Raw genomic sequence first — 15296 nt, forward strand, 5'->3', positions numbered from 1 at the left:
CTCCTGAAAGTCTGGGTAAAACCCAGCAAGGTTCAACTCCCTCTGCAGCACTCCAGTGCTGTCCCAGAAGGCTCTGCACAGTTCTACACACACACCCACCAGCCCACCCATCTTCAGACTGTACCTCAGTGCACACACTGCCAACCTTTTTGCAGCATGCTATGAGAAACCTTCTGGCTGGTGATAATGTATCACATGCCACTTTTGGAAAGGTTGAGCTGACCAAGCAAGCCTGCAGATGATCCCCATGGTGTCCAGGCCACAAGGGCAGCACGTGGGACTCATGGGAGGCCAAGGCAAGGAGCCACATGCTGCTTGGTGTCAGGTCTGCTCCGGAGGGGCTGGTGCTGAGCAGGGTGTCCCTGAGCCCTGCCTGCGCTCCGGCCTGCTGCAGCCAGTCAAGTGGCTGTAACAGAGGTGCCCTCACAGTCAGCACCCAGACGTGTCCCATTCACCGGCCTCACCCCTCCCTTTCTCTGGACACCAACAGCTGATGGCTGACCAGGGCTGCACTCTGGTCCTCACAGACAAGGCAGAACGGGATGCGGATGTCAAGGCTGAGGGCAGACATTGCTGCCACGATCAAGCAAGAGCAGAAAGACACACAGCGCAGTGACAGCCTTGGAGGGAAGGAGAGCAGGTCTCAGCTTGTTCAAGACGTGCTTGGCAGGACCCTGGAGAGCCAAGATCCATGCAGCCCTCCATGAGGATGAAGACGAAGTGTCTGGCTGACGAGTTCCAAGAGCAAGGAGGCAGTGCACAGAGGGTGGCAGGGGAAACAGGCTGGCCATGAGGCAGATGGAGACATGACCTGTGTGTGCCAAGATGGAGCCAGAAAAGCCAACCTCAGCGGGGCTGGAACTAGTGCGGGATAAGGAGGACAACGACAAGGGTTGTTGTACGTTCACTGGCAGCACAAGGAGTCAGCTGAGGAAAATGTGGTCTCGGGGCTCAGTGGAGCAGCACATGTAGTGACAATGACATGGGAGAGGCTGTGGAGTTCATTGCTTCCTTCACCGTGCCTTTTTCCAGTGAAATCTCATCCCAGGTCCCCCTTGTCCCCCAATGGATCCCTCGGGCCAGTTCCGACACACACAAGTCCATGGAAAAAGATGGGATACACCCACGGGTGCTGGGGAACCTGGACAGGGTCCTTGCAAGATATTGCTTGTCTGTCCTCGACATTTCAGGGCCATCCGGGAAGGTGGCTGATGACTGCAGAGAGGCAGACATTGCATCCATCCTCCAGAAGGGCCAGAAGGAGGATTTGGAGAACTACAGCCCAGTCAGCCTCACCTCATTCCCTGGGAAGATGACGGAGTAAATCCTCCTGGAAGCCAGGTCCAAGCCTGTGATGGACAAGGTTGGAAGAGCCACCAAGGGCAAATGAAATCCCACTTGACCAGCCTGGTTGTGTTCTCCACTAAGAAGAACGGCCTTGTGCCCCAGGAGAATTTGTGGACCCTCACTCTAGCAGGGCTTTTAATGCAGTCCCCCATGTCTCCAGATGGCCAGACCACTGAGATCTGGAGTGGGTAAATGGATCCCAGGCAGGTGGAACCTTGACTGGACCATGCAGCCACCGAGCAGCCAGTTACTAGGGGCCTCCATCAGTGACCAACCCCTGGGGCAACACTCACTGATGTCTTTATGAATTCTTATTTTTAATGCTGCAGGCCTTATGATGAGGGAAATTTTAGAAGATTTTGACAAAAAAAAATAGCACATTGAAGAAGTAAAGAAAAAGATCTAAAGTGAAGAAATATGTTAATACACTTTTCAGCTTCTGAAATTCTTTGTGTTCTTGTCCTCCTGGTTTTGGTTCCTTTTGATTTATATTCCAGTCTTTGGGGGAGATATGGTGACCTTTTCTTTTCTTAGAAGGAAAAGCCATTTCCAAAACTGATCTGGGGTGCAGCTACAGGGACACAGCTGTCTTCAGTTACAGGAACCCTCTGCCCAGGCTCTGTTGGCAGCTCCTGAGGGGCTCTGGTCTCCTGCAGCTCCTGTGTGACAGCGGCCAGTCCCAGGCAAACACTTCAGAGACACCGGGGCCTCTGCCAGGGGCACTCGATGTCCACGGTCAGACGACCGAGCTCTGCCTGGAAAGGGAAGGAACTGCTTGGAACTGTTAAAAAACACCTGAGTGCCTTTGCATTAACGGATTGAATACTTTTAATCAAATGGTGATGTTTTCCCCCCATGCAAAAATGGGAATTTCCAGGCGGTGTATCAATTGCAGGAGAAGAAATATTGCTCTTCCCCTGTACTTGCATTGCCAGCACCATGAAGATTATCCCGCGTGTTTCATCTCCCCAAACTTTCCAGCTGTCCTGATAAAATGTCCAGCTCTAAAGGCATATTTTCCGCAGACTATCTGGCTCTGTGCCCTTCCCATTGCTCTCCACTTTTCCCCTCTCCTTACTCCTTGCTCAGCCAGATCCCTCCCCACCACCCAGGTGTTGCTTTGAGCTTCAGGGAGTTAGAAGCCTGTCCTGTCTTTTAGCAGTCTAATTATCTCTTCAGCCAACTCCTTCACTGGGGTTATAGCTATCCTGTCCGATCTCTCTCTCTCTCAAACATTTCTGGTGAGGCTGTTCCCTGTGGATGGTGAACCTCATTGGAGGCAGCCTGGACTTGGCATGAAGTTGAGGAGCATGGGTTATTGTTTATGAAACTTCACCCTGCTTTCCTTCTGTGTGTTTGCCATGCAGAGCAACGCAGCTGTGCCTGTGTGCAGCCAGCTCCCTAAGGAAAGCAGGTGGGAGTTGGTGCAAAGGAGCTGTAACCTCCAGCTGCAGACTTGGGTGAGAAGTGTGATGTGAGGAGAAGTGATGCAAGTCCCAGGTGGCCCATGAGAGAGATGGCAGGGCTGGGGAGGTGATGTGGAAGGTTGTCCAAGCAGTGCCTGTCCTCAGTGAGGAGCTCTTCCTACCCACCCTGACTTCAATGGGAGACCCCCTTGCCCAATATGGACTGGAGAATGCTACTATAACTTCTTCTGTAAATTAAAAACAAACAAACAAACAAACAAACAAAAACCCAAACAAAAAAATCCCCAAAAACCCAACAAAAAAACTCTAACCAAACCCAAACTGTTAAAAATCAAAAATATTCCTTTTTTTAATGCTCACTGAATTCTTTGAAATCTTTGACTTCACATACACCCTGGAGACCTCTCCAATTAGTTGTGTAAGTCTTGAAGACTTGCAGAAAATAACGAGAAGAGACATGGCTTTGTGCATTTTAATGAGCTCCCTGGTGTATTTGATGCTGAGACCATGAACTAAGACACTGAGAGAAGCCTGAGGAATCCACTGAAGAAGTCAAAGTTGGAAGCAACTCCTACAGTTTCAGGGAGTGTTAATGGGTCCCACTGGGATCCATCACTGACAAAGCCATCCTGGGGGTTGGTTAGAGCAGAAGACTAGAGGCAGTGATGACAGGTAGGCAAAGGCAATGTTAAGGTGGCTCTGAGTCTGAGTAACCCTCGATGTGTCACATCTGCTGCGCTTTGCAGAGGAGCTGCTCCTGGGCAGAGATGTCCCTCTGCAGTGCTGCCCACTTGCCATGAGCTCCCTCTGTCCCGGGAGCCTGGACCAGCTCAGCAGCAGAGGACCAGCCCAAGGCGGCATGTTAATGACCCCTCTGGTGGGTTTGGGGATGAGTCCATGAACCTCAGGCATGGAGCAGCACCTGAAGAGACCTCTCAAGAAGTCAAACTCAGACACCATCTCCAAAGTTTCTCAGAGTGTTAATGGGTGCCCCTGAGAACCATTACCAACAAAGCCTCCCCAGGGGCTCGTTAGAGCAGAGAACTGGAAGCAATAATGGCAGGAAGGCCAAGACAATGTAAAGGTGGCTCTGATGCTGAGGCTATCTGGAATCTTTGCATCCAGCCAAACGGACAAGCCCTGACCCCCAGCCCCTGGCAAAGGGAGATCCTGTCCCTCACACACATGTCACAGGGCTCTTCCTGGGGCAGTGGGGTGTGGGGATGTGCAATGCCTGGAGCAAGGCTGTGGAATGACATCTGCCAGGCTCCTGGGTGGGGACGAGGAGGCCATGAGGCCCGAGTGCCCTAAGGGTAAGGTGTTTCTTCACTGGCATCAGTGGCAGAGACAACAGCCATGGCCAAGGAGGCAAAGACCTCAGATCTGTTGGAGGGTTTCAGCTTTGCACGGCCCTAGATTGTCTCCACCACAGGCTGTCCTACAGTGTCCCACACCTGTCCCTAGCTCCCGGCATGCTGCAGACATCCACTCTGCTTCTCCACCCTGCTCTGACCTGAGCAACTCATTCCCCTGACTGCTATCTCTCCATCCCTGCGAGGTATGCCTTGAAACACAAAGCCATGGACTGAGCCAGGCTCCCTCGGGAGGTCTGATTATACCACAGCGCTGCCCTCGGAGGGACATTTCTTTCTCCTTGTGTCCACTTTAAGCATCCCAAGCCTCCATTTCTGGTGTGATTTCTTTCCCATGCTGTCTCCCACTATGAAGAAAAGCTCCTCCAGCTCTGGAACCACACTTCAACCACTCTATGGCTACTCCTGTACTTCCCAGAGCCTCTCCACCACTGGGCCAAAGGGCTGAAGAAGCCCATGTCCCTCAGCTTCCACACGCAGGGCATGTGCCCTGAACCTCACCTTGGCAGACCTCTTCTGGGCACTCTCCAGTGCCTCCCCGCTCCTCCAAAATGGGGAGCCACACCCTGGGACACACCTGTGTGTGGGGGGCCACTGCAGGACCCAGGATTTTCTCAGGATCACAGCTCAGCCAGTCAGGTCACAGCTAGCCCTGGTCTATAGGGCTGTTCTTCCTCCTGATGCAGGACTGCCCACTTCTCCTTCTCCTCCTCAAACCCAGTCCAAACCCCAGAGTTTCACAAGGTCCCCCTGGACTGACACTCCTTTTAGGCAGCCCTTAATTTTTGTGTGCAAGTGGCTCACCCTGATGGTGGTGTCTCCCACAACGTAACAGCAGGAGGAGTTCCAGGATGCTGTAGATAACAGAAAGAGGTTCTAGTTCAATGGAATTAATGAACCAGGAAGGAACCACCATCAGATGACAGCCATCTCCAAAATACCAAATGAGGGTAAAAAGGAAGCTAATGCAGGGCCAGTGAAGAAAGGGTGAATGAGGATTGGGCTGTTTGTGTGCTAGGATATGTTAGTGTGAAATGGGCACCTATATAATGGGCACATTGTATGTGTACACACGTACAATCTGGATCCCTCCAGGAGCTGGTTCTAGACCCTCCATCTATCCAGAAGCTGTACCTGGGATCCCCTCATCCCCCCCACACAAACACACGCACAGACAAATGGCTCTCTCCAGCACAGAATCACAGAACCATTGAGGCTGGAAGGCAGCCACCTTCCACCTTCTCTGTGCTTCCTCTTCATGCTTGGTTTTAGTCAGGAGCTCCTTTCTTATCCATGCCAACCTCCTGCCAACTTTGCTGGACTCCCTGCATGTTGGAGTGGACCATTCTGGAGCTTGAAGAGGAGATCCTTGACCATCAAACAGCTCTCTGCACCCCTCTCCTCTGCCTGACCATACCTCATGGGATTCTTCCAAGCAGGGTTCCCAGCAGGCCATAGTTTGCTCTCCTGAAGTCCTGCTCTTGGCCTTGTTCCTTTCTTTCAGGAGCCTCGACTCTACCTTCTCACCCCGGACTTTTACATCCCTAATCGCCTCTTCTTTGTTTGTAAGTACCTGAACCCCAAGAGCTCACAGGTCATCCCAGACGTTTTTTGGGACACCTTCTCCCTCCAGTTCCAGCTGTGAGTAGCCAACCCACAGACCCTCTCAGCTCTCCATTGTCCAGTTCATTGTTGATTACCACTCTCCTTTTGTTGTCATGCAAGACCCTCTCCTCATCAATGACACTCACCATTTCCTCATGTGATTCTGGGTCATCCTCTCCCTTCCTCATCACTTCCAGGTTGAAGTTTTCTTTCCAGGTTGGCCAGGTTGTTGACAGAGATACTTTTTCCCCGCTGTGCCAGATGAATCCCCTTTCTTCCAAGCAGTTGTTGATCCTCAGAGAGTGTCTCATGGCCATAGAAACCCTGTTGCTGACACCAACTGCACAACCAATTGTCTACCTACAGGACCTGTCCACTTCTCCACAAACCTCTTCCCCTCAGTAGCAGGATTGAGATCACCACCTGTGCCCCCCCTGCCCTTGACCAGCGTGCCCAGAGTAACATAGTCATGCTTCATGTTTTCCAGGTCTCCTGGGAAAGTATCATTGGTGCTCGTGTGGAAGAGCAGCAGGGGTTAATAGTCCAAAGGTCGGACAAGCTTCAGCAGCCTCTCAGCAGTGCACCCCTTGATCAAGGACAGCTGGCAGTGCTTCTTAGAAGCTGCTAGAGCTAGTCAGCCGCTTGCCAGCAGTCTCCGTCTCCTCTGACCCTCCTTAACTGGCAACAACAGGCCCTGGATGAAGATTCATGTTCACCAAGGATATCTGACAAAGTCCTCAGAAGAGGTTTTCGGGACTCTGCTGGACAATGTGAATTGGAAGGAACTTGGGGTGAATTCAGTGTTGAGCCCCTTGTTAGCAGGAGGTAGGTCTAGAGACATCCCAAGCTCCCATCCAACTTGAACAGTTCACTGACAAACCTGTCATCTCTGAGGATAGCTCCTGTGGTTCTTGCAGTCATTAATGCCTCATCTGCCTGTGGGTTAGCACCAAGCACGGCAGACCCTCACAGAGCCAGACCCTCACAGTGGTCTCATGTTGCCACTAGGGCCTGAAACATTCAAAGTTCAGTGGTTCGTTGTGGATGACAGTTTCTTCAGACAGAACAGGCTCTCCTTACAGCCTGCAACAGCCGTGCCTTGCAACAGGGTGACAAATGAGAGTGACACATGCAGGAAGGGATGGCGTGAGGGTGATGATATTCCAACATCCCCGAGGTCCCTTGCCAACCCAATAAAATCCAGTAGGATTGGAAGAACCCTAAATCTCTCAGGCATGCATTTGTAAGGTTGGCCTTACCAGTACGAGAGGCTGAGAGAGGTGGGGTTGTTCAAAGGTGAGAAGAGAGGGCTTTGGGAAGAACTGAAAATGACCCGTATACCACTACCAAGAGGTCATCAGCAAGGCAGATCCAGGCTTTTCCCTGTTGTGTGTGAGGAAAAACTGTTTAGCCATGAAGAGAGTGAAGCACTGGAGCAGACTGGCCAGTGATGTTGTGCTGTGTCAGTCCCTGGAAGAGTTCAAAGCCAACATGAAGAACTCCCTGAGCAACCTGGTGTGACCTGATAGCTGCCCTTGCTGTGTGATGCACATTGGCCTCGAGACCTCCTAGGGTCCCTTCCCAGCACGAATGACTGTCCATTTCCTTCCACCACAGGTCTTCCCTTCTCCATGGTAAGGAAAGCACTCGGGTTCCCCATGACCACAAGAAAGATCAGACTAAGTTTGGTCGGGTCATCTGTGTCATTCCTGTCCCAAACCACTCACTGCTGCTCAGATGCAGAGCTGCATGGCTGGTACCCCCAAAACAGCCTTGATCTAGTGTTCCGCTTCACCTTCTATTTCCTTTCTCCCTCTTCTCTTCCCTTTGATCCTTCTTGTACCCTCCCACACTAACAGCCCACCTCTGTTCACTCTTTCCTCACTGGCCCTGGCTTTGCTGGCTTTGAAGCTGTTTCTGAGATGGTCACCATGGATAATCCTACGTTGGAAGGAAATTGCATTAAAGTAGCACCACCTTCTACTATTTGTATTACCCTGCAACTCCCCGTGCTGTTACCTTGTGAGGGACACCACCATCACGGTGACCATCTGCACACAAATATTGAGCTTCAGTCTGGCGGACCTTGAGAAACTCTGGGATTTAGAGAACAGAAACCTCTTGAAATGTTACAAGGAGAAGTGGCCAGTCCTGCACTGGGGGGAAGAATAAGCCTGGACCCGTGTGTCCCTCTGTGGAGCTTCCTGTTCTAGACAAGTGGGGAGGAATGGAGAGAGTCCCGAGGAGGATGGCCAATACAGGACGTGGGGCCTCAAGCACATGCCCTGTCTGGGGAAACTGAAGGACCTGAGCTTCTTCAGGCTGCTGAAGTGGAGGCTCAGAGAACCACAGTCACAACCTGTGGCTACTTGAAGGGTGGTATCAAAGATGGTGGAGCTTTTCTTCATAATAGAAAAAAAATAAAGGAGGAAAAAGGAAGAGCACCACAAAGTGTGGCTTGGGAGGCTGAGACAAGAAATGAGGAGAAGGAAATGTGACTCCAAGGGCAGTGCTGATGTAGAATAGAGAGCCCAGAGGGATTCTGGACCAGCCCATGGCTTTTTCTTTCAAGGAACAGAAAGGGAGGATGGAGCGATATCAGTAAGGCTAGTGAGGTATTGGGGTGAAATGGAAAAAAGGATTGGGTGTCTTCAAAGAAAGAGGTGCAAGTGTGGGACACTGTAGGGCAGGCTGTATTGGACACTGCTGAGGGCTGTGGCAAGGCTGAAAGTCCCCAACTATAGATGACCTCTGCATCACCATGGCTATGGCTATTGTCTCTGCAGTCAGGGCCTACCAGAAGGTGCCTTCAATTGATTCAGGAAGAACTCATGACCTCCTTGCTCCACCATAGTCCTGCTCCAGGCATTGCACATGCCCACATCCCACTGCCCCAGGAAGAGCCCTGAGCAACATGTGAGGGACAGGATCTCCCTTCCCAGGGGCTGGCGGTCAGGGCTTGTCCATCTGGCTTCATTTAACACTTCCAGGTTTACTCAGCATCAGAGCCACCTTGACATTGGTTTTGTCTACTTGTCATTATTCCAGTTTCCTGCTCTAATGAGCCCCTGGGGAGGCTTTGTCAGTGATGGCCCTCAGGGGGACCCATTAATGCTCCAAGAAACTGTGGAGTTTGCATCGGACTGTGACTTCTGGAGAGGTTTCATCAGCTTCCTCTCAGGGCCTGAGCTTCATGGACTCATCCCCAAACCCACCAGAGGGGTCATTAACATGCCGCCTTGGGCTGGTCCTCTGCTGCTGCTCTCCTGGGACAAAGGGAGCTCATGGCAAGCAGGCAGTGCTGCAGAGAGACATCTCTGGCCAGGACCAGCTCCCCTGCAGAGCACAGCAGGGCTGAGGGCGCTGCGAGAGGAGTGAGGCAGAGAGTGGGAGGATGCTGAGAGCTCAGTGTGGGAGAAATCTTCAGAGCCCTCTACACGGTAAGTCTCTGGGTGCAGGCAAGTGCCACTGCGGTTCCTGAAGGGTTCTCCTCAAGCTGTCATAGGTCACAGCCTATAGGACATTTCTCTGGAGCAGAGGAGGTAAGGGCATCCTCCAGCGCAGGGTTCCCTGCAGCTCCATCAGAGGGACAGAGCATGACGGCTGCCTTGTCCCGGGGTCGGCTGCAGGGTGTGAGGGTGGGTGTGCAGGCAGGGGTGCCCAGTTGTGTCCTTCAGAGCAGGGTCCCTGCAGCCCAGGGGCTGTGTGCCGGGGCAGGGACTCTGCCGCCTGCCAGGGTCAGCCCTCAGCCTGCCCGGGGAGCTGCCCAGGGCACTGCAGGGAGAAGCTGTGGGTGGAAGGAGCGACCCCCTGGAAGGGCAGGGTCCTTCTGCTCTTGAGAGGGTGCTGCGTGGGTCAGGGCTGCTCACAGCTCCAGATCACTCCCGGCACATGTCCCAGGGGACTTTCCAAGAAGCACATCAAGGCAGGGGCTACCTGGAAGGAAAGGTGCTTTCTCCAAGGATCCTGTGCTTGTCTCGTTTCTTGTGGTGGTGGTGCAGAAATATGGTCATGGAGCTCTCAGGGTAGCACCACAGTGCGAGACACTGACAGCATTACAGCCATTGGTCAATACCTCTTCAAGGAACCTGATAAAGTCCCTTCACTCACCTCAGCCTCCTCCTCAGGTGGGAAAGGGAGCAAAATCAACAAAACAAACCCCCACAGTTCTGTTCTGCACTCAGGTGAATTGGGAGTGACAATGGTCAAATCTCTTTTATATCACGGGTAGATTTAACCTGTGATCACTGCTGTTTCCTCTCTGCCTGTTGCTACACAGCAGGACTGACTCCTCTGGAGCCCACAGAAGAGGCCCCTGCTCTGCATTGCACCCTCAGCCAGCACAATCCAAGGATCATGCCAGGATCTGCGTGAAGACAGACAGAGGACACTTGTGGTTGCTTACTGTGATGAATGGAATAGGTTCTGCTCAGAGGTGTCTGTCCTAACTCTTCAACTTCCTTTTCCCCCCTTGGATAGTGCCCTCATGTGCACAGGGAACAAATGTTTAATGACAGCTCCATCACTGAGTTCCTCCTCTTGGCATTCGCAGACACATGGGAGCTGCGGCTCTTGCACTTCTGGCTCTTCCTGGGCATCTACCTGGCTGCTCTCCTGGCCAATGGCCTCATCATCACTGCCATAGCCTGCGACCACCATCTCCAAACACCCATGTACTTCTTCCTCCTCAACCTCTCCCTCCTCGACCTGGGCTCCATCTCCACCACTGTCCCTAAAGCCATGGCCAACTCACTCTGGGACACCAGGGCCATCTCCTACACAGGATGTGCTGCCCAGCTCTTTTCTCTTATCTTCTTGATGTCAGCAGTGTATTCTCTCCTCACCATCATGTCCTATGACCGCTACGTTGCCATCTGCCAACCCCTGCACTACGGGACCCTCCTGGGCAGCAGAGCTTGTGTCCACATGGCAGCAGCTGCCTGGGGCAGTGGGTTTCTCTATGCTGTGCTGCACACGGCCAATACATTTTCTATACCACTCTGCCAGGGTAATGCCCTGGACCAGTTCTTCTGTGAAATCCCCCAGATCCTCAAGCTCTCCTGCCCACATTACTACCTCAGGGAAGTTGGGCTTATTGTGGTTGGTGCCTGTTTACTCTTACTGTGTTTTGTTTTCATTGTGCTGTCCTATGTGGAGATCTTCAGTGCCGTGCTGAGGATCCCCTCCGAGCAGGGACGGCACAAAGCCTTTTCCATGTGCCTCCCTCACCTGGCTGTCATCTCACTGTTCATCAGCACCTCATTGTTTGCCTACCTGAAACCCCCCTCCATGTCCTCCCCATTCCTGGATGTTGTGGTGGCAGTTCTGTACTCGGTGGTGCCTCCAGCAGTGAACCCCCTCATCTACAGCATGAGGAACCAGGAGCTCAAGGAGGCCCTGAGGAAACTAATTCAATGGAACTTGCACCACCAACAGTAATTTGTCTCCCCTTCTCTGAAGAGTTCGCAGAACATATTTTAGGCCAGTACTCTGTTGTTTTTTTTTTTTCTCTGCTAATCATAGTTAGAGGTAATTGCTTGAGTTCATAGCACTTTTCTTGAGGTTCTGTCCTGTTGTGTCTGATCCTTGAAGAACCATGTGTCACCTTTTGCCTTCCTAATAGCCTCTCTGCAATAAAAGGGGATCTCCTGAGGGAGGTGCCTGCAGCCTGGGCTCTCCTTGATACAGTTGTGGCTAAGAACAAGCCAGAGGAATTGGACTTTCCAAGTCTCTTCCGCCTGGTTTTCTCCTTCTCTTTGGGGAAATAATCTCATGGTATCACTGTTAGACACCAAGCACTTAGATGAAGGCTCTCGTCTTGGTGTCCAGGCGCATTGGAAATGGTGCACGAGCTCCCAGTCACCTTCCTCAGGCTGTCACAGGTATGACGGGGCTGATGGCAGAGGTCCATCCCTGTGGAAAGGAATCTGGCGTGGTCAGGAGAGGATGGGGACACTGCAGGTACTCTGGGGTGGGAAGTGAATGGAGACTCAGAAGGTGAAAGAGCCTGAGATGAAGTCCCCCCAGGGCAGAGCACTCACTCCAGGTACCCGCAAAGAAAGACTCTGCAGTGCTGTGGGAGTCCGTGAAGATGCAGCAGGCACAGGGCAGGAGAGTGGAGAGATGCAGGAGGTGCCTGAGGAGCCGCAGGGCCAGGACTCTGCTGGTGTCCTGGGGAGCAGGGCTGGCGGGGAGGCAGAGTGGGGCAAAGGCGGTCAGGGCTGGGGATCCCCTGCAGCGTCAATGCAGGAGAGGCCGAGAGGGAGTGGCCTGCGCTGGCACTTGGGGCCAGCTGCAGGCCTGGGGCCGATGGGGAGGCTGAGCCCCCCCTCTGCCTCCCAGCAGCTGCTGTGCCCTTCCGAGGGGCTGGGGCTGTGGGCTGAGTGCCCAGAGCTCTGCAGCAGCCCAGACTGCCAGCCCAGACTGGGCTGCTCTGCTGGGCTGCGCTGGGGAGAGGGCAGGGAAGGTGGGGGAGAGCCAGGGAGGGGATGGGCTGGACTGGAAAGTGCCCAGGACAGGAACAGCCTGACGTTATCGGAGCTATGTGACCATCCAGGGGGAGGACCCGCTCCAGTGGGCCTGTGGAGCAGAGCCTGATCTCCTCGAGAAGGAAGCAAGTCATCACAGGTGCAGGAGAGAGGAGCTGCTCTGTGCCATGTTCCCTGGACATGCTGGGGAAGCTGCCCCAGGGCAATTGGGAGAAACCGCCCCACGCATCGTCCATTTCCCTCTCTGGCCATACACCCAGCCCTGGGAAGGGACCTTGGTTGTGGGGCCAGCTCCGTCCTCCTGCTGGGCTCAGTGCCTGTCCTGGGGCACGGCCAGCCCGGTGCCGTCTCTCTTCTGTCCCACACCCTGCAGATCCCACCGCACGGCTGACTGCTGACACCTGCATGGGACACGACCGAGGTTGTGCAGGGGCAGGTACTGGTGGGGGGCTGCCAAATGGAGGGCTGCTGCGGGTGGAGGCATGGAGGGCTGCCACGGGGACTGTGCTGCTGGAGACGTTTCCCCACCCCAAGAACGCACCCTGCTCTATCTAGTGCCTGCACTGCAGGGCCGGGGGGCCATGTTGGGCAGCAGGGCTTGGCCAGCCCAGCTGAGGAGGTCTCCTCTTCTTGCCCCACGCTCTTCAGACCACTGTCAGCCTATAGGCATTGCCACAGTGCCTCTGTGCTGGCTGCTGGGTGTCTCCATGTGCCCTGCTCTGAGCCCATGCCGGGACCTGCTGTGGGTGTCTCTGCTGGAGCTGGTCACCATAGCCTGCCTGCACAGTCCCAGGAGATCCTGGACAGGCTGCCCTTGGCGATGGGCTGTGATGGTCCTCAGCCCACAGCAGGTTCTCAGCACCAGCCCATGAAATTTTCCCTGGGGATGAGTGCCTCAGGCTGTGCTGGCTGCACGTGTGAGCCTTGGGGGATGTCCTCAGGCTATGGTTCTTCTAGGTACAAAAGGGGAACCATCGTCTCCCAAAGTGATTTCAGCTGGGTGGGAGCTGTCAGTGTTGCAGAAAGGCTGGCACACAGAAAGACTATTTGAAAAAGGACAATCATTTCATTGGGCTCCAGTCCAAACCCCTCCTCAGACAGCTCCTGATCAGGTGCTCAGGGCCTTGTCTCAACAAATTTGGAATATCTCCACTGGCTGAGATCCCACCATCTCCCCAGGGCCCTGGCTCCAGTGTTTGGCTCTGAGGGATTTCTCAAAACAGGGCAGCTCTCTCGGCCTCTCCTTGGACATAACGTGCTCCAGGCCCCGACCACCCTTCTGGCCACTGCTGGAAAAATCTCCACTCGGTCAGGGTCAGTCGGGCTGCTGCTGTGGACCAGAGGCTGGATCATGAGCTGTCCTGGTTTCAGCTGAGACAGAGTTAATTGTCTTCCCAGTAGCCAGTCTGGGGCTGTGTTTGGGATTTGTGCTGGAAACAGTGTTGATAACATAGAGATGTTTTTGTTACACAGAGATGTTTTTGTTGTTGCTGAGCAGGGCTTACACAGAGTCAAGGCCTTTCCTGCTCCTCACACCGCCCTGCCAATGGGATGGCTGGGGGTGGGAGGGGACACAGCCAGGACAGCTGACCCCAACTGACCAAAGGGACATTCCATAGCATATGACACAATGCTCAGCTTATAAAGGGCTTGGGGAAGAGGAAGGACAGGGGGGTGGTAGCGTTCGGAGTGATGATGTTTGTCTTCCCAAGTCACCGTTACGCGTGATGGAGCCCTGCTTTCCTGGAGATGGCTGAACACCTGCTTGCCCATGGGAAGTGGGGAATGAATTCCTTGCTTTGCTTTGCTTGCACGTGTGGCTTTTGCTTTACTTATTGAACTGTCTTTATCTCAGCTCACGTGTTTTCTCACTGTGACTCTTCTGATTCTGTCCCCCATCCCGCTCTGGGGGAGTGAGCAAGCGGCTGCGTGGTGCTCAGTTGCTGGTTGGGGTAAAACCATGTGTGTTGGGATTGCGTTGCAGGGTTTTGCTGGTGGGGGGGGCTACAGGGATGGCTTCTGTGAGAAGCTGCTAGAAGCTCCCCCTGTGTCTGATAGAGCCAATGCCAGCCGGCTCTAAGACGGGCCTGCCGCTGGCCAAGGCCAAGCCAATCAGCGCCTCTGTGATAACATATTTAAGAAGTAGAAAAACACTTAGAGAGAGAGAGCTTTTGCAGCCGGAGAGAGGAGTGAGAAGATGTAAGAAACTCTGCAGACACCAAGGTCAGTGAAGATGGAGGGGGAGGAGGAGCTCCAGGCGCCAGAGCGGAGATCCCCCTGCAGCCTGTGGTGAAGGCCATGGTGAAGCAGGCTGTCGCCCTGCAGCCCATGGAGGAAGGATGAGGGGGTGTAGAGATTCCACCTGCAGCCCGTGGAGGACCCCACGCCGGAGCAGGTGGAGGCACCTGAAGGAGGCTGTGGCCCGTGGGAAGCCCACGCTGGAGCAAGTTCCAGGCCGGACCGGTGGACCCGTGAAGAGGGGAGCCCACACCAGGGCAGGTTTGCTGGCAGGACTTGTGACCCCGTGGGGGACCCCATGCTGGAGCAGTTTGCTCCTGAAGGTCTGCACCCCGTGAGAGGGACTCCATGCTGGAGCAGGGGAACGATGAGAGGAGTCCTCCCCCTGAGGATGAAGAAGCGGCAGAAACACCGTGAGATGAACTGACCATAACCCCATTCCCCGTCCCCCTGTGCCGCTGACGGGGGGAAGGTCAAAGCCAGGAGTGAAGTTGAGCCCGGGAAGATGGGAGGGGTGGGGGGAAGTGTTTTAAGAGTTGATTTTATTTTCTCATTCCTCTACTCTGTTTTGCTTAGTAATAAATTAGATGAATTCCCTCTCTAAGTTTGGTCTGTTTTGCTCGTGATGATAATTAGTGAGTGATCTCTCCCTGTCCTTATCTCGACCTACAAGCATTTCGTTATGCCTTTTCTCCCCTGTTTAGTGAATGAGGGGAGTGAGAGAGCGGCTCTGGTGGGCACCTGGCCCCCAGCCAGGGTCAACCCACCACACCATGACACAAGCTGACCTCATGAGTTGGGGAAATGCATTCACAGGG

The 15296-nt window shown here is 53.8% G+C and overlaps 1 protein-coding gene across 1 annotated transcript; it reads left to right on the top strand.

The window, feature by feature from the left end:
* Positions 1 to 10255: 10255 nt before the first annotated feature.
* Positions 10256 to 11191, top strand: LOC129196963 (olfactory receptor 14A16-like). The gene has a single exon (XM_054804933.1). It carries the CDS (start codon positions 10256 to 10258, stop codon positions 11189 to 11191), a length of 936 nt encoding a protein of 311 aa, XP_054660908.1.
* The last annotated feature ends 4105 nt before the right edge of the window (positions 11192 to 15296 follow it).

This window comes from Grus americana, chromosome 27 (genome assembly GCF_028858705.1).
Source record: "Grus americana isolate bGruAme1 chromosome 27, bGruAme1.mat, whole genome shotgun sequence".
Classification (NCBI taxonomy): Eukaryota; Metazoa; Chordata; class Aves; order Gruiformes; family Gruidae; genus Grus; species Grus americana.

What these genes read in the sequence shown, in the direction of transcription:
- LOC129196963 (XM_054804933.1), top strand. Translation starts at nt 10,256, where the DNA reads ATGTTTAATGACAGCTCCATCACTGAGTTCCTCCTCTTGGCATTCGCA.